The sequence below is a fragment of the Doryrhamphus excisus genome, linkage group LG21, assembly GCF_037039965.1.
Source record: "Doryrhamphus excisus strain RoL-2023G ecotype Guam linkage group LG21, RoL_Dexc_Guam_v1.1, whole genome shotgun sequence".
NCBI classification, from domain to species: domain Eukaryota; kingdom Metazoa; phylum Chordata; class Actinopteri; order Syngnathiformes; family Syngnathidae; genus Doryrhamphus; species Doryrhamphus excisus.
This window is the reverse complement of record NC_136377.1, coordinates 2,978,298-3,005,106: the sequence shown is the minus strand read 5'-3', so window position 1 is coordinate 3,005,106 and position 26,809 is coordinate 2,978,298. Positions and strand designations below refer to the sequence as shown.

At 40.2% G+C, this 26,809-nt stretch overlaps 1 protein-coding gene and 1 long non-coding RNA gene across 6 annotated transcripts in view; one reads left to right on the top strand and one right to left on the bottom strand.

Annotated features, from left to right (window-relative positions):
* Positions 1-258: 258 nt before the first annotated feature.
* On the top strand, positions 259-25,887 carry wscd1b (WSC domain containing 1b). 2 transcript variants are annotated; one of them, XM_058087720.2, is made up of 9 exons: positions 259-431; positions 3,784-4,428; positions 15,199-15,313; positions 18,340-18,524; positions 20,432-20,553; positions 20,930-21,116; positions 22,929-23,093; positions 23,189-23,389; positions 23,460-25,887. In XM_058087720.2, exons 2-9 carry the CDS (start codon positions 4,038-4,040, stop codon positions 23,810-23,812), a joined length of 1,719 nt encoding a protein of 572 aa, XP_057943703.2. In that variant the 5' UTR covers positions 259-431; positions 3,784-4,037; the 3' UTR covers positions 23,813-25,887. The 2 variants fall into 2 exon arrangements, with proteins under 2 accessions (XP_057943703.2, XP_078643754.1); XM_078787628.1 differs by lacking the exon at positions 259-431 and having other exon boundaries at positions 4,237-4,441.
* Positions 24,299-26,809, bottom strand: part of LOC131138012 (uncharacterized) — a 55,524-nt gene continuing 53,013 nt past the window's right edge. For all 4 annotated transcript variants that reach the window (XR_013625172.1, XR_013625171.1, XR_013625170.1 and 1 more), the window contains one exon: positions 24,299-26,330. This is a non-coding gene — a long non-coding RNA (uncharacterized LOC131138012). The remainder of the gene's footprint in view (positions 26,331-26,809) is intronic.

Sequence of the window (26,809 nt, the reverse complement as noted above, 5' to 3'; positions counted from 1 at the left end):
GTTTTGTGTTTTTTTTACCTCATGGTGGAGCCACTTGGTGTGTCAGTGTCATGCACTGCACCTTGCACGCTGCTAAAGGACTGCTGGACGCTACTCAGCCTTTTGGACAGTGGAGGGGCGATGACGCGAACGCATCACCAATGCAAATTGGTCTGACTCCCCCAACACACACACACACACACACACACACCGTGCAAAGCGTCTCAAAGCGATTGAAAGAAAACAAGCGTGTGTGCGTGTGAGACAGAGAGAGAGAGAGAGAAAAAGAGAGAGAGAGAGAGAGAGAGAGGGAGGCTGAGAGCTTATATAAACGCTGCTTTGGGAAGCTAGGGAGCTGCAGGAGGAACATTTTTTACAGGAATATCAACCACGACGACATATAAACTGACGACGTCATCGCTCACATCCTGCGTGCATGTCGGCCATCGAAGGTAAAAAAAAAAGATGTTGTGTTTTGTGAATTGTGAGGAGGGATGGAAAGACTGCAGACCTGTGATTCTTTACATGCGATACATGCACTCTGGGTCTGCTCCAATGAACCAGAAACACCATCTTATAATGCTGCCAGCTTGCTCTAATCCGATCAAACCTGGACTTCAACCAACTTGTTCGGCAAACTGTTGCTTCCGTGGGAAGGGAAGGGAACACCCCTACTTTTTGAGGGTGCGAGATAGACAGGATGATTTAGATTTTTTTGTTTGTTTGTTTTAATGGAAACTTATTTGAAACGGGTTTCAAGTCACACATTGATTTTTACCTGAAGCTATAAGAATCCTTTTAAAGTCAAACAATGAGCGATATACCACTTTTCTGTGTAGTATGTACTTTCAAGTACGGAAGCAAAGAACATGAGCATATACTAGTACGTCACATCAGTCACATTCATAGCAATTTTAAGGCTAAAACACAGATAGCGATACGTACCTAGCTTGTTTTACGTCAATTCATTGAAGCAACACAGTAAGAAGAGTTGAATCGTAATATTTAAACACACAATTAAAGTATTAGAATTGTTAAAAGGTGCAGAAATGAACTTAAATGGCAGAAAATATGATTTTGTAAAAGAGCTAGCTTACCGGACGCACCTCCATTTTGGGGAAATCGTATCCTGGCATAGTCACATGACAACCACGCCACAATATTGTGCAGCTTAGTTTCTATGAATTAATAAGAAAAATATAGTAAGAAGAATTTCATTGTAATGTTTGGCACCGTATTAAAGTACTACAATTGTTAAAAGGTGTCAAATTAGGTTTAATGGCAAAAAAATACGTATTTGGAAATGAGCTAGCTTACCCGACTCACCTCCATTTTGGGGAAATAGTCACATAACAACCACAACCACATTGTTGTTGTCTATGTATTCAGAACATAATCTTGTAATATTTGACACCATATTAAAGTACTAGAATTGTTAAAAGGTGCGGAAATGAACTTAAATGGCAGAAAATATGATTTTGTAAAAGAGCTAGCTTACCGGACGCACCTCCATTTTGGGGAAATCGTATCCTGGCATAGTCACATGACAACCACGCCACAATATTGTGCAGCTTCGTTTCTATGAATTAATAAGAAAAAGAATTTCATTGTAATGTTTGACGCCTTATTAAAGTACTAGAACTGTTGAAAAGGTGTCAAATTCGGTTTAATGACAAAAAATAAGCATTTGGAAATGAGCTAGCTTACCTGACTCGCCTCCATTTTGGGGAAATAGTCACATGACAACCACAGCTACATTGTTGTTTATAAATTCAGAACAGAATCTTGTAATATTTGACACCATATTAAAGTACTAGAATTGTTAAAAGGTGTCAAATTAGGTTTAATGGCAAAAAAATAAACATTTGGAAATGAGCTAGCTTACCTGACTGACCTCTATTTTGGGGAAATAGTCACATGACAACCACATTGTTGTTGTCTATGAATGCAGAACAGAATCTTGTAATATTTGACATCGTATTAAAGCATTGGGATTGTCAAAATGCTTTAAAAACTTTCACAGGTAAAAATCATTATCCATGAATATAAAAATAACTACATTGTACAATCAGTGTACAGTGTACAATCATTCCTCATTTATCAGCTCCAGACCCGACCATTCAAGTCGAATTTCCGCAACTGACTATTTTCATAGAGGGAATATAGACTGATTTTGACTTTTTTTAAACCATTATTAGAGCCCTGTAGACATGAAATAACACCTTATAATCACCTTTACGTGATTCTTTGTTTACAATACGTTGCGCAACACTAATGCACATGCTATGGGATCACTGCAGAGACAATATATATAATAGCCAAAAATGTACCACTTCCACACAGAACGAGAGGAGACTTTTTTTCTTACTCTGCCCTGTCGGCCATGCCATAACTGACTCCATGAATTGTTAGAAAAATGTAATAAATGGCATACAAAGAGCAGCAGTGTTGTTGGGGCTCGTTTATGGGCAGCATGACAACAACATTTAGTTGCCGTTGTGACCAATTCACTTGAATAGTTTGGAAAATAAACATGTCCTATTGTTTACTGTCTGCTCTGTCGTGGGTGTGTGATGTAAGGACATGTTTGGTTAGACAGTTGATGTGCGCTACTTTGATTTGATGGGCCAAAATGTGTGGTGAAATTGCAGGAATTGGACAAAGGTGAGCATAATTTGTGGGGATTAGTTCAATTTGCGAGAATGGCAAAACCCTGGGAGGTCTGATTTTTAGCGCGTTTAGCGGCCTGATCTGCTAAGATCCCAAATAACGAGCGCTAAATTGTGTGGGCAAACCTAAAAACCTGTTACCGTGTGATCTACTGTAATTGTTTGCACAATTCTTAACAAGTGCTGCAGACCGTTCTACTTAAATGAGGATTTTGTGTCTGCTACCGGCGGTACCATGGAGAGAATGGGAGAGCAGAGATGCTGGAAGCAAAAAAAATGAGTTTTGAAGCCATGCAACTTGAGATCTTGGTGGAGGATGCAAATAAAATAATATAATAAATGCAGTTTTGCAAGGATCTTTTTTTTTTTCATAGGAGATATGCCATGACTCCATTCCAGCAGCTCTAAAATGGTATTGATTTCCGATTTCAGGTTTGATAAATCGCATTGCAGGTGTTAAATGATTACATTTGCATCTCCTCCTCGCAGTATTTTTTCGCATTCTGATCATCTGCATATGTTCAGCCTAACGAAGAAGGCAAACACGCAAAACTGTGCACACTGATAGTAGATGCACACAAACCTTTAGTAGATCAGGCCCTTCATGTTACTATGACTTCTTATGTTCTTAAAATTTAATTTCAGGATTTTTTTTTTTTAATACATTGCTAAATTTCTTCCCGGATTGAAGCAAATGGAGCAGCTCATCACACGACTGTAATAATAATCCCCACTTCATAAGCACTTAATGTGTTTTCAAGGACCGTATTCACAAGTCTCTGATTGCATGGATACTGGTACATATAGATAATCACTCTGCTGCCAGAGTATGAAACATCTGCACAGAAAGATAATCCAGATTAAAAATAGTATATAAAATAATGTAATGTGTCAGGATGGATTATGAATTAGAAACAAACAGCAGAAGTGAAATAAACAACACAGCTGACAGCAAGGGAGATGTTGCAAGATGCTGCAAGACAGAACGCATATGTCAACTTGGACTGTGTGTCTAATCCTCCAGGCATATGCGGTACTTTTTTTTTACAGTAATAATAGTAAAATATTTCTGTTTTGTATTTAGTTGTTCATATTGTGTGTGTATATGTGTGTGTGTGTGTGTGTTTCCCCCAAGGATCATCCTGGAGTTGGTGACCACAGACTTGGATATTAAATCCCTCTCTGCTGTGACGCATCCATTGTTCCACCAGCAGCACCGTTGGACTCTGTGCCAGCGAAGGAGCGAAACTAAATGTCTGCGACATTGCCAAAAGCTACACTTCCTGCCAAGTTAATGAAGTTGTAAGTAGGTTACCAGAGCTGTCATTTTCACACCTAATCCATGAAATGGCCCCTCCTCTTGGATGAGAGACTGTAACCCCAGCCGGTATGGCGTTGCTGCTCTCCAGGCTGCACTGCCCCTTGAAGCGGGCTCAGATGCTCCTGCTGTGCCTGGGCATCGCCTACCTTATGGCGGGCAGCATCCTGCTCATGCAGCGCTCCAACATCAGAGTAGCCCAGCCGAGCTTCCCTGTGCTGCCGCCTTTACTCGCGCTCGCGGCGCCTCCGACTACACTGTGGACTGCAAGTTTGGGTGTGAGGGCGCGCTCCAGATGGGCAGTGGTGCAGTCTGCATCTGGTGGGAAGGCCAAGGTGGGACAACAATGGCCGACGTCCCGGAGTCTGGGAGTCCAACACCTGCATCGGCATTGGTTTCATAGTATATTACCAGACAGTCCAGAAGATGGAAGTCCTGTCCGCAAAAAAAGCAACCAGCAAGGTATCTATCTACAGTATGTATCTATCCATAAATCAGTTTATTTGACCCTTGACCTCGCTTTCTGTAATTAATTACCTGCCTATACAACATGGGTTCGTTGGGCTATTGACCGGGGAAAAAAGTCAGGACAATTCCGACGTCCCTTGGCTGCCAGGCATCCAAATTTCACGGGACACAGAATTCCTGGCTGCACTGCTGCAGATATGCGATATGATATGAAAAGAGAACCATAAAATCACCTTAATTTAGACAAAAACACATTTTTACTTACTTTTCCAAGAGTATTGTGAAACTTACAGAGGATGAAACTCCTTCTTTAAGGAGACTTCGGAAGTCAGAGCACCTTGGTGGAGGATCTACAGTAAACCTCGGATATATCGGATTCAATTGTTCCCACTGGTTTTGTCCGATATAAGCGAAATCCGTTATATGCGTATACTGGAAAATGTCCGTTTTACGCATATATCGGATTTATATCCGGTATATGCGTAAATCGAATTTTATCCATTATAAAAAGGCACTTCCTTGACGATGTTTCCAATGTACCTGGACGCGCAGGCAACGCTGCAAACGCTGCAAATGACGTCGTATAGCGGCCTCTCACGATTCGGCGAATCGGAGCGCCACGATGCGGCCATCCGATATATGCGAGGGAAATTTAATGGAAATGCATTGGAACGGGACTGGAGATTTTGTCCGAAATCCGTTATAAAAAATCCGAAATATGCAATGAATTTTTATTGGAAATGCATTACAGAAAAATTGGTTCTTTTTTATCTGTACGTTGTGAGCGAATTTCCGATATATCCGAGTCCGATATATCCGAGGTTTACTGTACTAGGTCCTCCAAGTAATTGAACCCTGTGTCTTCCACCGCTAATGATCTGCGTTGATCATCACAAGAGGTAGTATTTGCGGCATGTGTTGGCAGTTAAGTTCCACATGGCACGGTTTTAGGGCAAGAAGGTATTTATTGCTGTATGCCGATCATGTGATTTTTTTTATTGAAATTGGACAATACTGATCAGCCTACCTACCCAACAACCAATATTCCCAATGACTTCCAAACGTGGGTACAGGCGTCTGTACCCAAAACCCACAATGGACACTGAAATAACTAAGAACTGAAAAATAAATAGTTATTTGCATAATGCATAATGACAAGCTAAAAAGCTTTTGGTAGGCAAATCTGGGGCTTTTTGTCAACTCACATCAGCTCTGTGTTTGCCGAGCAAAAAAAAAAATGAAGCATACAGAAAAAAAGAACAGCAAACCGACTGTGAAACACGGAAGAGACTCGTTTGTGTTCTAAGGCTGCTTTGCAGCATACGACACACAGGGTCTTTAATCTGTGCGGGGTTCAATGGAATCCCAAGACTATCAAAGCATCATGGAGACAAACGTGTTGCCCAGTGGCATATCTCGATCTCAGTCGCAGGTCATGGATCCGTCAACTTGACAATGAGCCAAAACACATTTAGGAATACCTAAGGGCCAAAGATTGGACTATTATGAAGTGGCCTTTAATGATGGTAATGGTAATGGTTTAATTTCATTTGAACATGCATCAGATTACAATTGAATGCATCACATAATCAGTTCACAGTTCCACATGTCCAAAAGGAGTAGGAAGAAGCAAAGCTTTACTTTTACAATCAGTAACTGTTACATTTGTTCACTTCCTGCTTTCCATAATACAGTTTAAGGGTTTTTTTTTTAAAATAATGTACCTCGTACCGAAGTACAAGGTGATATAACCATTGTTAAGGAGAAGTGGGCCAAAATAGCATTAGATTCGTGAAACAACAGCCTTCCATAGAAAAACGGAGTGAGACCTTTGATTAGTAATACAGTTGCTTTATATATGTGGGGGGAGGCGGGGCCGTGAGCATACACACACAGTGCTGCAAGGGAGCCTAACAAGGAGCAATGCAAGGTAAAATACTTGAAATTAGGAGGGAAAAAATATGATTGCAAAGCCAAATTCCCGTTATTCCCGTTTGGGATTAATAATGAATGTTAAAATCTTGAGTTGGGTGTCTTGTAACACCCCTAGTGTGCACCTTTGTTGACAAGTTAACTATGACACTGGTCTAAAATAGAATATAAATAGAGTCAGGCTTAGAAGAAATGAGATTAAGTCTTATTGGTAAGGCAGGCTGAGGCAGTGTTTGCCACTCATGAATAATAAATAAAGTGTTTAGTTTTTTTTGTTCTTGTTTAGATGTTTCCACGTATGTGTGTGTGTGTGTGTTTGTGTGTGTGTGAAGACAGCCTGGAGCAGAGGTAATACGAGGGTTTCACATAGCACCTCTCCCCGACAGTCTTCATTTTGTTCACTGCCGAGCAGGTGATCATGTCCTGAGAACATTCACGCCATTTTTATTCACGAATATTCGCATTCAGTGGCATTAGTAGTTGCATTAGTAATTATGACAGACAGTTCAAGTTCCTGTTTAGAAGCTTTTTCCATGACGTGAGTTCTTCATAGTATCCTTGAAGATGTACTCTGGTTTAAAGTGCCTGTCTGTGCTTTTTGCTCTGAGATGATGAATACAATGTATTTGCTCTCCTGGCTCAGACTTTAAAACTTTAAATGCATCCTACACGATCCCTAAATCCTTTTTTAGGGAGTAGACAATTGCCCGGTCACTGAGGAGTAATACAGATGAAAAATGTTGGTGGGAGGAAAGAGATCAGTTTAGTAACTGCCATCTGGCAAAGGTGCTTATATAAAACACATATAAGCCAGAACTTTAATTACCAAGATCTACTGTGGTTTAGAAGAGAAATCGTTGGATGGGAATATTGGTTATACCGTCTCTTGAAAGACTGAATCGTCCGTATCTAGTATCTGTTCGGTAGTATCGCAACACACATAGTCCCGTATTACCACGACAATCAAAAATAGTCTGTAAAACACCTTTGCCACGGGCTAAGCTAATTGATATAATCTAGCGACCGATACCGATCACAATTTTTCAATTTATTTATGACTGCTCTTGGCGAGGGGTGTCGTATAAATCGGAGACATGAGGCCCAGAACCCCTGCTATTGGCACAAAAACATATTTTACTTACTTTTTTAAGTGTACATATTAGGGATCGACCGATATGTTTTTTTTGGAGCCGATACAGATACCCTTAGCCGATGGCCGATTTTTGGCTGATTTTGCTTGGGCCAATATTTGTGGCTGATACCGCTTTTGATCCCTCAATTTACATGACCATGATTATAGGTTATAATCATAACCTATAAATGCGATTTATAATCCGGAATATCCAGAGTATTTCTAACTAAGCAATCTCACTTCACAGAAATTCACTTATCACTGTCGGGGTGTGGAACTAATGAACCACGCTAAACGAGGGGTATAAGTCGCTCTGGAGTATAAGTCGCAGGAACAGCCAACCTAGGAAAAAAAGTGTGATTTATAATCCGGAATATCCAGAGTATTTATAAATAAGCAATCTCACTTCACAGAAATTCACATATCACTGTCAGGGTGTGGAACTAATGAACCACGCTAAACGAGGGGTATAAGTCGCTCTGGAGTATAAGTCGCAGGAACAGCCAATTTAGGAAAAAAAGTGTGATTTATAATCCGGAATATCCAGAGTATTTATAAATAAGCAATCTCACTTCACAGAAATTCACTTATCACTGTCGGGGTGTGGAACTAATGAACCACGCTAAACGAGGGGTATAAGTCGCTCTGGAGTATAAGTCGCAGGAACAGCCAACCTAGGAAAAAAAGTGTGATTTATAATCCGGAATATCCAGAGTATTTATAAATAAGCAATCTCACTTCACAGAAATTCACTTATCACTGTCGGGGTGTGGAACTAATGAACCACGCTAAACGAGGGGTATAAGTCGCTCTGGAGTATAAGTCGCAGGAACAGCCAATTTAGGAAAAAAAGTGTGATTTATAATCCGGAATATCCAGAGTATTTATAAATAAGCAATCTCACTTCACAGAAATTCACTTATCACTGTCGGGGTGTGGAACTAATGAACCACGCTAAACGAGGGGTATAAGTCGCTCTGGAGTATAAGTCGCAGGAACAGCCAACCTAGGACAAAAAGTGTGATTTATAATCCGGAATATCCAGAGTATTTATAAATAAGCAATCTCACTTCACAGAAATTCACTTATCACTGTCGGGGTGTGGAACTAATGAACCACGCTAAACGAGGGGTATAAGTCGCTCTGGAGTATAAGTCGCAGGAACAGCCAACCTAGGAAAAAAAGTGTGATTTATAATCCGGAATATCCAGAGTATTTCTAACTAAGCAATCTCACTTCACAGAAATTCACTTATCACTGTCGGGGTGTGGAACTAATGAACCACGCTAAATGAGGGGTATAAGTCGCTCTGGAGTATAAGTCGCAGGAACAGCCAACCTAGGAAAAAAAGTGTGATTTATAATCCGGAATATCCAGAGTATTTATAAATAAGCAATCTCACTTCACAGAAATTCACTTATCACTGTCGGGGTGTGGAACTAATGAACCACGCTAAACGAGGGGTATAAGTCGCTCTGGAGTATAAGTCGCAGGAACAGCCAACCTAGGAAAAAAAGTGTGATTTATAATCCGGAATATCCAGAGTATTTATAAATAAGCAATCTCACTTCACAGAAATTCACTTATCACTGTCGGGGTGTGGAACTAATGAACCACGTTAAACGAGGGGTATAAGTCGCTCTGGAGTATAAGTCGCAGGAACAGCCAACCTAGGAAAAAAAGTGTGATTTATAATCCGGAATATCCAGAGTATTTATAAATAAGCAATCTCACTTCACAGAAATTCACTTATCACTGTCGGGGTGTGGAACTAATGAACCACGCTAAACGAGGGGTATAAGTCGCTCTGGAGTATAAGTCGCAGGAAGAGCCTATGAAAAACCTATGAAAAAAAGTGCGACTTATAGTTCGGAAAATACGGTACCATGTTCTGGCATGGTCGTGTGGTGCATCGACCCCAGGATGCAGAGATGAGGATCCAGGTAAAAATGTATTTATTGGAGATGCAAAGCAGCAGCACAATGCACTATATTGTGCTGCTGCTAATAATAATAACAATAATACTTTTTATTTGTATAGAGCTTTTCAAAATACTCAAAGACACTTTACCGAAAAACGGAGTAAAAACAAGTAAACTGTGTAAAAGATATGTTAAAATACAACATTCATTCGTTCATACACAGTTAAAACATGAGTAAAAGCGGCGCGGGGCACAGCAGTCAGGTATAAAAAGTTAGACATTAAAAAGGTTTTTAGTTGTTTTTCAGGTTTTTAGAATGGGGCAAAGAGTTCCAGAGGGAGGTGGTAGCGATGGAGAGCATGTCCAAACAAAAAACGACAATGACCACAACTAAAAAAGCGTGCACCTGAACTAAATAGACATCACAGAAAATTGGAAACAGGTGCGGGAGATAATTGAAAGCAACTGAAAACCGAACAGAGCAACACAGGAAGTGAATACAAAATAAGAGCATGAACCAGAACCATGGACAGAGGAAAAAGAAGAAAACAAAGAGCTGTCACGAGGGGGTGAAGCTAATTGTGACATACAGTATTTATTAGTTTTTTTTTTATGTATGAGCACATCAAATACGTGTCATTTCCTTATGGAAAACATGTACTAAAACCTGCTGTATAAAGATTGTAAAGATTGCTCTACCCATAGCAATAAAACACACTAAAAAAATAGGCATATAATTCCGTCTGCTGGAGGGAACTAAATGTCTTACAGGGATGAGTCGCAAATTCCAAAGTCACAAAGGGATACGTGAAGGTCGTGGTTGCAAGAATGCGGTACAATTTTTGCACCGCAGATGCAAATCCTGCATTTTTTTCATTTTTTTTTTTTGCATGGTTTTGCAATACGTAGTTGTGTTTAATTTATTGGCACACACAAATAAGATATAGGGGCTACATGCTGGATAATTGGAGTTTCCGAGTTTTCTGACCCTGGTTCTAGGTCAGCACAGCATGTAATGAGACCGCGTCTGCTGTGGTTTGATAACTGTCTCCGCATCACTGATAAGCTCGGCTGTTTCCGACTCATTTTCGGTCATGTGTAAAACATCTACTTCTGCCTTTTGTGATGATTCTGAGATCATCTAAACCAGGGGTCTCAAACTCAATTTACTTGGGGACCACTGGAGCATTTATTAAAAAAAAACGAATTTATCAAAAACAAAAAATTTAAAAAAACTTCGCCTTGGTTCCAATTTTCTACAAGAAAAGCTCTGATAAAACATTCCACTGTTCTCAAATATCTTAATTTTTATTTTTCTACACAAAATAAGACAAAAAATAAATAACCAAATCAAGAATAAAGAAAATCAATCAATCAGTAATAAATAAACAAATATAATAATAATAATAAAACGGCAAATAATACAAATTTAAGAAACCACATATAGTTGGCGGGTAGACAAATTATTTTTTTCAGATTAAAATGAACAAAGCATTATTAGAGCCCTGTAGACATGACAAAACACGACTATAGTCACATTTATACTCTTTTTATTTACAACATATTGCGCAACTGCAGGGTCTTGAGACACATGCTAACTCGCAAACTAGAGAGCTAGCGACCTAAACGGTAGCCTTCAAGTTATTTCCTTTCAACTTAAATAGCCAAAAACTTACCACTTCCACACGGATAGGGAGGATAACTATTAACAGTTATTTAACCTTTAACATGAACATTAATCAAACGTGATAATTTTTTCTGGGTACATGATACCATACAGCATCCATATCAAACTTGCGCGGGCCGCACTAACATTAAACTTTCATATCAAGGCGGGGGCCTCAAACTAGTGTGCTGCGGGCCACATTTGGCCCACGGGCCGCATGTTTGAGACCCCCGATGTAGACCATGTTGGCAGGGACGCCATGATAGATGTTTTCGTAGTCAAACGAGACCCCGTGTTTGAGACCCCTGATCTAAACCATTATCATTATTAAAGAGTCGTTCAGTAGCGGAGATTTGACTTGTTTATTCGTATCTCCATGATCTCCTGTTTGAGCAGGTCCAAAAAAATGCACACATTTCACATTATACTGTTTATTGGCGTCGCCACACGTCCTTATAGGTGGTTAATGTTGTTAGTATTCTTCATCCGATGCCGCCAGGAAGAGCCCCGTCCTACTCTGCCATCTGTCCTGAGTGTTGAAGAAGGCAGCGCAGTGTCAGGCTTGAGCACACTCATTTCTATGCTCCCTGATAGTTTGGGCCGCTTCCCTCCATTAGGCCCAGCTGCAAATGCCTTGGGCTTCGTCTTCGTTTTGATTAAAGCAATGACCTACCCCCCCCCCCCCCCCCCCCGCCCCCTGGCTATGTTAGATAGGTAGTGCTCACACCTGGGTTGGCACATCATTTTTTATGGTAGCTCTATTTTACCAGAGCATCCAGCAAGCATCGTCGCCCCCACAAAACACACAAATTTGTCCTACCAATATAACACCGTGAACTATTTATAATTTTTGCGTGTATTCATTAACATTTCCTTACGATGCGTAACCTTCTGCACGCTACACTCCTCCACCCTTTCTTATATAGATGCCGACTTTTCAGTAGAAAAGTAGCTACTGGTGGTCCTAGATGTTGCTACATGATGTCAGTATCTACTTTGCATATCATTTGCATGTGGTGTTGTGAAATACTGCAGGAAAAGAACATAACCTCCCTATGAGAGACAAAAAAGGGAGTTAAAAAAAACTTAATTACTTTTAGAATTATTCATTATTGGTTGGTTCATTTATAACTGGACATGATTTCATCACAGTAAAAGAACTTTTAATATTTTATCTGAGCCAGAACAATAAGAACACTTTAAATTTTGAGTCACCAAATACCAAAAAAAAAAAAAAAAACGGCCGCAGAAAAAGTCACTAGTCGCTTTTGAGAATGTCGCCAGATCTAGCGACAAAATTGCTAACTGTGTAGACTACCGTATTTTCTGGACTATAATTTGCTCCGTAGTATAAGTCGCACAAGGCCAAAAATGCATCATAAGGTAGGAAAAAACATACATAAGTCGCACTTTTGTTATTTTGCTGATAACAAAATAATCAATTGCAGGGGTTGCTGGAGCCTATCCCACCTGTCTTCGGGCGAGAGGCGAGGTACACCCTGGACTGGTGGCCAGCCAATCACAGGACACATATAGACAAACAACCATTCACACTCACAGTCATACCTATGGACAATTTGGAGTCGCTAATTAACCTAGCATGTTTTTTGGAATGTGGGAGGAAACCGGAGTACCCGGAAAAAACCCACGCATGCACGGGGAGAACATGCAAGCTGTGAGGTCTGCACGCTAACCACTAGACCGCCTTGCAGCCCCCTGTTTTTCATCAGAAAAAAAAAGGTTTAGTAATCAGCAAAATAACATAGCTAAGTTTCAGGAAAATATCCGTTCCTGACTAAAAAAATTGAGAAAAATACATTACATTACAATACAAATACACTTCAAGCATTAGATTAATTTGGAGTCGCCAATTAACCTAGCATGTTTTTGGAATGTGGGAGGAAAAAAAGAAGGTTTAGTAATCAGCAAAATAACATAGCTAAGTTTCAAGAAAATATCCGTTCCTGACTAAAAAAATGGAGAAAAACGTCTTTCAAGCATTAGAGCCCTCTAAATTTAAAATAACACCCCCATAGTCACTTTACCAACGACCATTCACACTCACATTCATACATATGGACAATTTGGAGTCGCCAATTAACCTAGCATGTTTTTGGAATGTGGGAGGAAACCGGAGTACCCGGAGAAAACCCACGCATGCACGGGGAGAACATGCAAACTCCACACAGAGATAGCCGAGGGTGGATTTGAACCCCGGTCTCCTAGCTGTGAGGTCTATGTGCTAACCACTCGACCACCGTGCCACCCTTCACATATATGGAGCTTTAATCTTGTCCTCTAATGCATTACCGCCCGCACACTGTGGGGTCATTTTGATTGCTCTACAAGCAAATAGATTGTCTGTATTACAGGAATAAGAATGAAGTACGGGATGATAAATTAAGCAAAGATGGATATTATGTTTCACCACACACGCCGGTGTGTATAATTACTGCGAGAACACTGTACCTGTTGATGCGAAGGCCGTGCTGGCGCTGTTTGAGGGAATGATTAGTGCCAAAGTGATGACAAAGGCAGCCTGGTGCATAGCCAAGTCAAATTTAAGATGTGTAAATCAACACTTACTCCTTGAGTGGGCATCCAACATTCAAACGAGAGCTAAATCAACGTGTGCGGATTCAGTTGCGTACAGTGTATGTGAACGTTTGCGTTGTCGGTGACCTTTGATTGACTGGGTATTTGCATCCCTGAAACATTCCTGATATCCCTGATATTTTATCTGAGCCAGAACAGTCAGAACACTTTAAATATTGAGTCCCCAAATACCAGAAAAAACCACTCCAGAAAAACATAAACACTTTTTTCATTTATAAGTCGCTCTGGAGTATAAGTCGCAGGAACAGCCAACCTAGGAAAAAAAGTGTGACTTATAGTCCGGAAAATACGGTATTTGGACGGAAACTATTCTTTTTTTTCAGTCGATTACCGTATTTTCTGGTCCATAAGTCACTCCGGAGTATAAGTCGCACAGTGACAAAAATACATAATTAGGTAGAAAAAAAATACATAAGTCGCACTGGAATGTAAGTCAAATTTTTTGCGGATAAAGACACCTGTCAAATAAAGTCTCTTCCATTCAAATATCTCCATCACGGTGGGAAAGACCAAAGAGCTGTAATGGGACAGGATTATATATAGACCCGAACAAGACTGGAATGGAATAGGCAAGATGTCACCTACCGGGGTTAAGGATGATTGTATGAATGGTGGATGGTTGGTGATGTCAAAGGAGTTGGGAGCACTAGTAATATATACAATGATCCCCACTGTCGGTGATTGGTGCTTCGAAAAAGAACGAGGAAAATGAGCGTAGGAGCCGGAGCTATAAATATAACATCAGCTACTGTAACTAAGCAATCCCACTTCGCAAAAAAATCACTTATCACTGTCGGGTGTGGAACTAATGAACCACGATAAACAAGGGATTACCGTACTCCTAATCTCAATTTATTACGTGGATAAAGACACCTGTCATATAAAGTCTCTTCCATTCAAATATCTCCATCACGGTGGGAAAGACCAAAGAGCTGTGATGGGACAGGATTATATATAGACCCGAACAAGACTGGAATGGAATAGGATGATTGTGAGAATGGTGGATGGTCGGTGATGTCAAAGGAGTTGGGAGCACTAGTAATATATACAATGATCCCCACTGTCAGTGATTGGTGCTTCGAAAAAGAACGAGGAAAATGAGCGTAGGAGCCGGAGCTATAAATATAACATCAGCTACTGTAACTAAGCAATCCCACTTCGCAAAAAATTCACTTATCACTGTCGGGTGTGGAACTAATGAACCACGATAAACAAGGGATTACCGTACTTCTAATCTAATCTTTATGTGGATAAAGACACCTGTCATATAAAGTCTCTTCCATTAAAATCTCCATCAGGGTGGGAAAGACCAAAGAGCTGTGATGGGACAGGATTATACATAGACCTGAACAAGACTGGAATGGAATAGGATGATTGTGAGAATGGTGGATGGTCGGTGATGACTGGGTATTTGCATCCCCGAAAATATGTTTTCTGTAGTATTAACTATAAATTGTTTAGTTTTGGTAATAACAATATTTTCTGATACGCACACAGGGACCTACATTGGTTGCTTCCTGCACAACTCCAGCAAGCGAGCCCTCGGAGGAATTATGCTTTATGACCTACGGAAAATGACCAGCTCTCTGTGTCAAGACACCTGCTCAGAAAGGTAATGCTTTCTCAGTGAGCCACCATTCGGAGTATGGCGGGCGGGGGGGGGGGGCGGGGGTTGGGGGGACGACGACAGAAGCCCCGCTGTCTGACTAAACGCTTTGGCTCTCAGTTTTCTTCATGAAAGCCTCCTGTGTGTTGAGCCAGCGGAGAGCCAGGTGGCTTGGTGACAGTAAAAGATGAAGCGGGTTTGGGGGGGGGGGGGGTGGAGAAGTGGCGAGTGCATTTAAGGGTTTGGATCTCCAAAAGTAAGAGGTGTATGTGTGTGTGTTTGAAATCCTGAAGGAATGACATCAACGTTTGGTGGACGGAGCAGCCTTCACATGCTTTTTTTTTTTTTTTGTGTGTCGACACTTGATGGCGTTTTTTCAGCGTTTGACAGCATTTCTGCACGAAGCGGTTGGACTCCGTCAAAGCAAAATCAAGAAAGGAATTAGTCCTTTTAATACCTTTTAATACCCGAGATGGAAGCAGATTTAGCGCTTCTATTGCATTCAGTACGACCACACCGCTCCCGCGCTCACCCCGGATCCACATGGATGGGAAATCCTGCTCGTTACCCGAGCAGGCCAATTACTGCAACTGGTGAAAAGTAAAAAGTCAAAGCAATTTACGAGGAAGCGTCTAAAGGAAAGGTCAGTTTTGATGAGATCTCTGTTTTCACCCAAGAACCGAGGATAAAGATGAGGGGGGGGAGCCAGCCAGTTTCACATCACTCATGATATGTTATATATATATAGAGTTAAAAAAAAACCCTCAAACACCCCATTACAAAGATATGAACAGTCCATAATTTTTATGGTAGCTCTATTTTACCAGAGAGAGATAGAATAATCCCGTTCCGACCAGCAAGCACAGACCTGATATATGTCCATGAAACACACAAATTAGTCCTACCAATATAACACCGTGAACTAATTACAATTTTTTCGTGTATTTATTAACATTTCCTTACGATGCGTAACCTTCTGCACGCTACACTCCTCCACCCTTTCTTATATAGATGCCAACATTTCAGTAGAAAAGTAGCTACTGGTGGTCCTAGACCAGGGGTGGGAAAACTTTTTGACTCGCGGGCCGCATTGATATGACAAAATTTACGGGGGCGGGGGGGCAGACTATATATTTTACATGTAACAGTCCACCTGGTATTATTGTATCTGTAAAATTGTCATGCAATCTGCTATTATTATTTATTTTATATTTATATTTAAATATTTTAAAAATAATCAAATATTATAATAATTACAATAAAATTAAAATAATAATTATTATATTATTATTATGTAAAATATGCAAATATAACAATAATATTATATATAATTAATATAATAATTATAATAATCATAATAGTTCTAATAATAATTATAATAATAATAATAATAATAATAATAATAATTATTATTATTATTATTATTATATATCATCAATAATAATAATAATATATAATAATAATATAATAATAATAATAATAATTTTTATTATTATTATTATGTGCTTGTGTCCCTTTTTTCCAGGAGCACTTTGTAAACAACAGACCATGTCAAAAAACGAAATTGATAAAACCATCAAAAGGTTGGCTCAGGCCATGATGCCAGGTTGTATGTTGACTTTAAATGAAATACTTTGGAAAGATTGGGCGGGCCGTATTCAAACACTTGGCGGGCCGGATGTGGCCCCCGGGCCGTAGTTTGCCCACCCCTGTCCTAGACGTTGCTACATGATGTCAGTATCTACTTTGCATATCATTTGCATGTGGTGTTGTAAAATACTGCAGGAAAAGAACATAACCCCCCTATGAGAGACAAAAAAGGGATTAAAAAAAAAACTTAATTACCTTTAGAATTATTCATTATTTGTTGGTTCATTTATAACTGGACGTAATTTCATCACAGTAAAAGAACTTTTAATATTTTATCTGAGCCAGAACAGTGAGAACACTTTAAATTTTGAGTCCCCAAATACCCAAAAAAAACGACCCCAGAAAAAGTCACTAGTCACTTTTGAGAATCTCGCCAGATCTAGCGACAAAATCGATAACTGTGTAGACTACCGTATTTTTTGGACTATAATTCGCTCCGGAGTATAAGTCGCAGAAGGCCAAAAATGCATAATTAGGTAGAAAAAACAAACATACATAAGTCGCACTGGAGTATAAGTCGCATTTTTTGTGGGTAATTTATTTTCCAAACTACTTGACCAAAACCGACATTACGTCCTCTAGGAAGGTTCTAACAATAAAATAATACAGAACAGGCTGAATAGGTGTAAGATATGCTAACACATAAACAAGAACAGAAAAGGTGTCCACTTTTTTCATTTATAACTCGCTCTGGAGTATAAGTCGCAGGAACAGCCAACCTAGGAAAAAAAGTGTGACTTATAATCCGGAAAATACGATATTTATAACTAAGCAATCCCACTTCACTGAAATTCACTTATCACTGTCGGGTATGGAACTAATGAGCCACGCTAAACGAGGCATTACAGTACTCAAACTAATCTCAACTTCATTATGTGTATAAAGACACCTGTCATATAAAGTCTCTTCCATTCAAACATCGCAATCACGGTGGGAAAGACCAAAGAGCTGTGCTGAGATAGGATTATATGTAGACTTGAACAAGGAACTGGAATGGAATAGGCAAGATTTCACTTCCCGGGGTTAAGGATGATTGTGAGAATGGTGGATGGTCGGTGATGTCAAAGGAGTTGGGAGCACTAGTAATATATACAATGATAATGAATATAAATAAACGTAAATGTTATTCTTATTTTCTTCACTGTCGGTGATTGGTGCTTCGAAAAAGAACAACGAAAATGAGCGTAGGAGCCGTAGCTATAAATATAACATTAGCTACTGTAGATTTGAGCAAAGGAGGTTTGACTTAAACGATACATTGAAATGTTAACTAATTTCCTCTGGGATGTTAGGACAGCTTAGCCCGAGGCCGATAGCTGGAGGTTATTGATCGCCCTTGCTTCGGGCGATAACCGGCAAAAATTGTGTGTGTGTGTTGTTAGTGGGTACCAGTTTGCAGGTTTGGAGTATGGAGCTGAATGCCACTGTGGGAACAGGATCAATAGCCCGCAGGCCCCCGAGGAGGATTGTAGTCTGGCGTGTCGAGGGGAGAGGGGATCACCCTGTGGAGGTGTGGGACGTCTCTCCATTTATAAGGTCCAGGAGCAGTTGCCGGGTCACCGGAAATGTGAGTATAACCTTCCCTTAAGTGAAGATTAAATTTGACTTTCTTGAGCAAAGAACATCAAGGTAATCCCCCAAAAGAACCCCCAAACACCCATACTGTACTCGGAGTGTCTGGACTTCTTCTTCGGTTTTTGAAATGATTTCTGACTCTCCGCGCATGTCGATATCAAATTGCTGACAAAGCAACTTAACAAGAGCGAGCGCAGCCTCTCCAGTCTCATGTGTCCTCAGGCCACGTTCAAATCCTTGAAAACATCTTCCATCCCTTTTTATCCCCCCCCCACCCCCCACCACCCCATGCCCAGCGAGGATGCATGCGGTACTTGCCTGCAGTGGAGTGTTATGCTCGGCTTTGCAAATAATTCACATGGATTCCCACCTGGCTGTACTCGATTCAACATCCCAGCAGGGTCTTGAACGCATCCATGCCCTGTCGATAACATGGTAGCTCAAATGCTTTCTGTTTGTGCTTGTGAAAAAAGTCACATGGTCGCACACGATATTGCGGCTAAAAACAGGCGGGTATAATTAACGCACATAATGGGACACACCTATTCTGACGATAAAGCCCGCTATTAAACACCTCCAACAAGGTTTTAGGATTTTATATGCAGTACATAATGTAATAAAAAAATAAAAAAATAAAAAATATGTAATAAAGTATAAAAAAATATATAATAATGTAATAATTTTTGTATTTATATATTACTGGAATTACTTTATAGGTGTGCATCTTTTTAGCTGTTTTTATATCTTTAAAACGCACATAAAAGAGAAAGACATGTGTGTTTATGTCTCACTAAGGACTATCTCTGCATGATAGGCAAAATTGCCCCCCCCCCCCCCCCCCCCAAAAAAAAAAGTTCAGTTTTTTTTAAGATGAGATGCGTTTGCATCCACGGGCATTAAGAACAGTCCCAATATTGTCGCTAATTTCATGCTAACCATGAAAGACCGTGAATAGTAACTGTGTTAGTTAGCAAATAACTAGACATTCAACTGTTGATGACATCATAAACGGGCGACGGAGCTGATTAACAAGCTTTTTTTAGTTTTTTTACATTAAGAACAGTGTATGATGTCAAATACGCCAACTGGAAAATGCTAATTTGAATGTTATCCAAAAGATTATGGATTTTATATGCAGTACATGATAACATGTAATAAAAAATAATAATAATAATAATATGGAATAAAATGTAATAATGTATAAAAAAAATAATATATAATATAATAATGTAATACATTTTTTTTATTTATATATTACTGGAACTATTTACTGGAATTACTTTATAGGTGTGTCCCATTCTTTGCTGCATCTTTTTAGCTGTTTTTATATCTTTAGAACGCACATAAAAGAGAAAGAAAAAAGTGTTTGTCTCACTAAGGACCATGCATGATGGGCAAAATTGCCCCCCCCCCCAAAAAAAAGTGCAGTTTTCTTTTAAGACGGGTTTTAATCCACAGGCATTAAGAACAGTCCCAATATTGTCGCTAATTTCATGCTAACCATGAAAGACCGTGAATAGTAACTGTGATAGTTAGCATATAACTACACATTCAACTGCTGATGACATCATAAACAGATACGGCGGCGAACGGGCGACGGAGCGGACTAGCAAGTACGCCAACTGGAAAATGCTAACCGGGGCCAAATTTAAGATAAGATAAGATATGCCTTTATTCGTCCCTCAGTGGGGAAATTTGCATGAAGGGGTGGGGGATGAGGGGGACAACACTAGGAGAGGGGAGGGGGAAAAAACAACAACTCCAAACTAGACAAAATTAAATTTGAATGTTATCCAAAAAAAACCACACTAACCAAGGTTCCACTGTAATTTCATTCAGGTATTAAGCAGTTTCTCCTGAAACTGATAGGTCATATTTGCGTATTTCTTTTGTTGACAGTCAGAAATGTCCACCAGCGAGGCTGCTTCAGGCTGATGAAGGACACCATCGACACCTTCCCCGTCCATTCGCTCCAACCCAACCTGACCACACAGTCCTGCATTGAGACATGCACAGACAAGGTTTGAGTTCAGTCCCTAATAGTGCAAACCTTTTGTTGTGAATTGTCAGCCATTTATCGTGTCAAAAGGACAAAAAGTCAGACTTTTTCCTCGCTCTAATGAGAAGAAACGTGGATTCGTGCAATGACGTCCCCGAATGCTGCTTTGTCTTCTCCCAAAAAGGAAATGTCTGATATAAATATTACCCGTGCGTGTGTGATTAATTATCACAGTGCGGCGTGTCGGTGTAATTATGCTCAACTTTCCCCAGTAAGTTTTCCATGCCCCGGTTATTTCACACAGTGCGTTATTATGGATGTGCAGGAACGCCACGATGGATCCATGCTGTGAATAAATATGATGAGTCATAAAAGGCATGCGTGCATATCATTTCTAGGAGCTCCCACTGGCTGTGATGAAGAAACCCCACTGCTTCTGTGCTTGGACGTCTTCTCTGTTTAGTCTCCACCAGCAGTCCAAACAACAATGTATGGAAAACGCTGGTGGGAACTACACCAGGAACTCCACACCTACAGCGACACCTGAGCAGGACTACTATCAGGTGTACCACACACCCGTCCTTGGTGAGATATTACACACACTTGCCATTGTTTATTGTGAGAAAGGGGAGACGAGGGAGAAGCTGGTTCATGATGTCAAGGGAGTTGGCAGCACACCTGAAATACAATACTAAGTCGCATTTCACGTTAGGATCTGGGGTTGTCACGCTGTAAATTTTGTGAAATCACAGTCAATTCATACCGTCTGTGAAATGTTTGCAGCATTTCTTAAAATGCTGCTTTTTACGTATATTCACGTCGTCCACTAAACGTTTCAGCGTTGACTGGTCCGATATGCCCTGAGGCGTTTGGGTAAATAATCCTGACTCCTGAAATGACGAGGGAGGAGCTGTTTCACGATGTCAAGGGAGTTGGCAGCACAGTCATTGAGGAGCTTCTTTTTTAGGGGAGCAAAGTCCATCCTGAAATATACAATACTAAGTCGCATTTCACGTTAGGATCTGGGATTGTCACGCTGTAAATTTGTGAAATCACAGGCAATTCATACCGTCTGTGAAATGTTTGCAGCATTTCTTGAAATGCTGCTTTTTAAACTATTAAAGAGCAGCTTTTCTTTGTCTCAGCGTTGACTGGTCAGATGTGCCCTGAGGCGTTCGGGTAAATAATCCTGACTCCTGAGATGACGAGGGAGGAGCTGTGTCACGATGTCAAGGGAGTTGGCAGCACAGTCATTGAGGAGCTTCTTTTTTAGGGAAGCAAAGTCCATCCTGAAATATAACACTAAGTCGCATTTCACGTTAGGATCTGGGATTGTCACGCTGTAAATTTGTGAAATCACAGGCAATTCATACCGTCTGTGAAATGTTTGCAGCATTTCTTGAAATGCTGCTTTTTAAACTATTAAAGAGCAGCTTTTCTTTGACTGATGTAGCAAAGGGCACATGCTGTATCACGGTGCTCCAAAGAAAGTCTATCTATCTATCTGTCTGTGAAATGTTTGCAGCATTTCTTGAAATGCTGCTTTTTAAACTATTAAAGAGCAGCTTTTCTTTGACCATGTAGCAAAGGGCACACACCGTATTGCAGCTCTATCTATCGATCTATCTATGAAATGTTTGCAGCATTTCTTGAAATGCAGCTTTTTAAACTATTAAAGAGCAGCTTTTCTTTGACTGATGTAGCAAAGGGCACACACCCACCGTATTGCGGTGCTCCAAACGTCTCAATGTTGACTGGCGGAGGCGTCCTATTGGTCGGATGTGCCCTGAGGCGTTTTCCCTATTTATCTATCTGTCTGTGAAATGTTTGCAGCATTGTACTGCATATTGTGAGTTCTTTGTGGTTGTACTGTCATCTTGTGCTGATACTACAAAATGTCTTTTCCGGATTCCAGGTGTAAGGAAAGAATGTTTTTCCCTATTTATCTATCTGTCTGTGAAATGTTTGCAGCATTGTACTGCATATTGTGAGTTATTTGTGGTTGTACTGTCATCTTGTGGTGATACTACAAAATGTTTTTCCAGACTCCAGGTGTAAGGAAAAAATGTTTCTTCCTGTTTATCTGTCTGTGAAATGTTTGCAGCATTTCTTGAAATGCTGCTTTTTAAACTATTAAAGAGCAGCATTTCTTTGACCGATGTAGCAAAGGGCACACACTGTATCACGGTGCTCCAAAGAAAGTCTATCTATCTATTTATCTATCTGTCTGTGAAATGTTTGCAGCATTTCTTGAAATGCTGCTTTTTAAACTATTAAAGAGCAGCTTTTCTTTGTCTGGTGTAGCAAAGGGCACACTGTATAATTGTACTGCATATTGTGAGTTTTTTTGTGGTTGTACTGTCATCTTGTGGTGATACTACAAAATGTTTTTTCCAGATTCCAGGTGTAAGGAAAGAATGTTTCTCCCTCAGAAGTCCAGTTCTCTGGTGGCTCTCTCCAGTTTTCCCGGCGCAGGCAACACTTGGGTCCGACACTTGATCGAACTCATGACAGGCTACTACACCGGAAGCTTCTACTTCGACGGCACCTTATACAGTCGAGGTGCGGTGCGGGAAAATACGTGCGGTGTCGCCTCGCAGGTGATGATTATTATTATGATGATTATTATTATTATTATTATTATTCACCGCCGCCAGGTTTCAAAGGAGAGAAAGACTTCTGGAGGAACGGACGCAGTATTTGCGTGAAGACGCATGAAAGCGGGAAGAGAGAGATCGAAATGTACGACTCCGCCATTTTGCTGATCCGGAACCCTTATCGATCGCTTATGGCGGAATTTAACCGCAAATGCGCCGGACATCTTGGTCACGCGACGGACGCTCAGTGGAAAAGCAAAGGTAAGTACACGTTCTGTACTGTAATACATAAAGTACTTCTAACAACAACTACCGCCTCTCGTAAACACAGAATGGCCAGAATTCGTCTCCAGCTACGCCCCCTGGTGGGCGTCCCACGCGTTGAGTTGGCTGAAGTTCGGACGGCGCCTCCTGGTGGTCCATTACGAGGAGCTGCAAAGGGCCCTCCTCCCTCAGCTCCGCCTCATCACGGCGTTCCTGAACGTCACCCCCAGCGAGGAGCGGCTGATTTGCGCCCAGAACAATCAAGATGGCTACTTCAAGCGTCCGGGGACCCGGCAGCCACCCTTTGACCCTTTCACCCCTCGCATGAGGCAAACCATCGACTCCTTCATTCGTACCGTCGACCAGGCTCTACAAAGCAGGAACTTTAGCGGACTTCCTGGGGAATACCTTCCCAGATGATGCCGTGGAACGTTCCGTTCCGTGCTACGGTGAACGTGAACAACTTGTGACAACTTGTGTTTGGGGCGAGCAAATTCCCAAAAGGATGAATCTGTCAATCAAAATGCAGAAAAGGGGGGGCGGGTTCTCTGCATGTTTTTAGTATTTCTTTTAATGTACATCCACATTAAAAACAACAACATGCCATGCCGATAAAAGCCTCGATGAAATGCTGCAATCGTCGTAGTCAACTTTAACATCGGGATCGCTACGCTGACATGAAGAAACATCACAATGGTTTGTTCCGCGTTTGTGATTTCATTTTTTTTTTTGATAAAGTTTTAATCAAACTGAGCAAAAAGAGTGACGGTGTTTGAGTTTTGGGGCTGATTTTTAGAATGTTTGACTATGGAAAGCATATAAACATAACCAGGGTGTCAGCTGGGATAGGCTCCAGCATACCCCCAATGACCCTAGTGAGGATAATGGTAATGTTAATGGTTGAATTTCATTTGAACATGCATCAGATTACAATTGAATGCATCACATAATCAGTTCACAGTTCCACATGTCCAAAAGGAGTAGGAAGAAGCAAAGTTTATTAAATCCTACCCCTCCATCTGGTACTTTTACAATCACTAACTGTTACATTTGTTCACTTCCTGCTTTCCATAAATACAGGTTTTAAATTTTTTTATTTTATTAATTTTATTTATTAATTTTTATTTTTTATTATTATTTATTTATTTATTTATTAAGTAGTGTTTAAAATGGATGGATGGCCGATTAAAACATACTGTACTTTACGGTTAGCATTGTCCTCATACGACCATTTGTTCACTTCCTGCTTTCCATAATACAGGTTTTTCATTTTTTTATGTTATTAATTTGATTTTTTTATTTTTATTTTTATTTTTTTAAAAAATATTTATTTATTTTTTAAGTAGTGTTTAAAATGGATGGATGGCCAATTAAAACATACTGTACTTTACGGTTAGCATTGTCCTCATACGACCATTTGTTCACTTCCTGCTTTCCATAATACAGGTTTATCATTTTTTATGTTATTAATTTTATTTATTTTTTATTTTTTATTATCTTTTTTAAATTTATTTATTTATTTTTAAAGTAGTGTTTAAAATGGATGGATGGCCGATTAAAACATACTGTACTTTACGGTTAGCATTGTCCTCATACGACCAGATACAGAACAAAATTTGTAGTGGGCTCGGGGCTGGTAAACAAATATAGTTCATTAGCTCGTCTAAGTCTCGAGTGACCTGGAATAAACAGTCGTATACATTCAAAGAATTCCCGTCCGGGAAGAACCGCAGTCATCTGCTGAAGTCGCCACACTGACGGGCTTATTTTAATTCTCTCAAACAAGGTGTCTTATTCACACACGGGTTGATAATTTCACACTAAGCCTCTTTGGCAAAGCATTAACCGGAGGCCTCGGAATCGAGTATCTTATAAAAACTGAAAGGAAGTGACAAGAGAGAAGTTGAGAAGACGGGAACGCCGCATGATGATGGAGTCAAGTGAGCTTCTTCTTGCTTCTTCTTATATCAACAGTCCTGGTAGGAACGTGTCCGTATTATTAGTTCCTTTTGCTGGGACTTATTCACGGAGAGAAACAGCGTCACTCTGTGGTGAAATCTGGTATGACAAGTCAGTGCCTTTTTATAATGCGCATATATAAGTAGGACACTTTTTCTGATGATTTAAGCTTTTAAGTGTCCGGCGATTACATAATCAGGTCAGGCCCCTTGAAATGCTCACAATGAAACAAAAAATGGTTTAATTTCTTTTCCCTGACCTCTTAGGTTCCCAAAAAACATCATGAAGAAATGGAAAAAAACATGTCAATCTATAATGCATAGGTGTCAAATTCAAGGCTGGGGGGCCAAATCTGGTCCGCACGGCAATTTCATCCCGCCTGCGAAACTGTTGGGAAAGTAGAAATTCAATTTGCTCACCTCATGGACCGTACTAAAAAGAGTGGTTACATGATGCCCCCCCACACACACACATAGTTAAGTTCCAAATGTGCAAATTGTAAATAGTTTATGGTGTTGTATTTGTAAATAAATTATTTTGATGCAAAACAACCCGTTTTTGTGTTTTGGTGTATGTTGGTATATTTATTTTTTTTTCATAATTTTTTTTTTTTTAGTTGGGAACTGATATTTTCCTCAAACTTACCCATGTTCTACTGCTGAGGAGTATAATGTTCCATGTTTATAAAAGCCATAGAACATAATATTCTGTGCTCCCTGAACAATCAGTCAAAATCATCAAAAATGGCGGGTACTGAAGGAGTGGAATCAAAAGACAACAAAGTTTTTCATGTTTTTAATACTTCCAATATGTATAAATATATGTTGGAAATTTCAGGATGTCCAGTCCAGTAGGGTCCACAGCCTAAATGGGGCTTTGAGTTTGACACCCCCCCCCCCCCCCCCCCCCCGACTCTTCCTGCTGCTGCTGCACTGCTTTGCTCTTGATTCGGTTTCTGGTGTGCCGGGGTCCACGCCGTCTGGAGGACAGACAAGAAAAGGTTCAGGATTACTAAACGGGTAAGGTACCAAAACCCAAACTCAAACACTGGATTATAATCTAGCCATTTTTACACCTGCTAGCTTCATGTTGACATTCTTTTTCCGATGTCAGATCAACATTTGCAATAAAAGTTACTAAACACGGGCACTTGTTGAAAAAACTTTGAGACTCTGTTCTAAAGATATAAAAACAGATAAAAAAAGAGGCAGCTCATTAATGCACATAATGGGACACACCTATTCTGCCTACAAAGCTTGCTATTAAAACACCTCCAAAGCCTCCAATAGGGTTTTTTTTTATCCATGCTGGTTAGCATGCAGACCTCACAGCTAGGAGACCAGGGTTCAATTCCACCCTCGGCCATCTCTGTGTGTAGTTTGCATGTTCTCCCTGTGCATGTGTGGGTTTTCTCCGGGTACTCCGGTTTCCTCCCACATTCCAAAAACATGCTAGGTT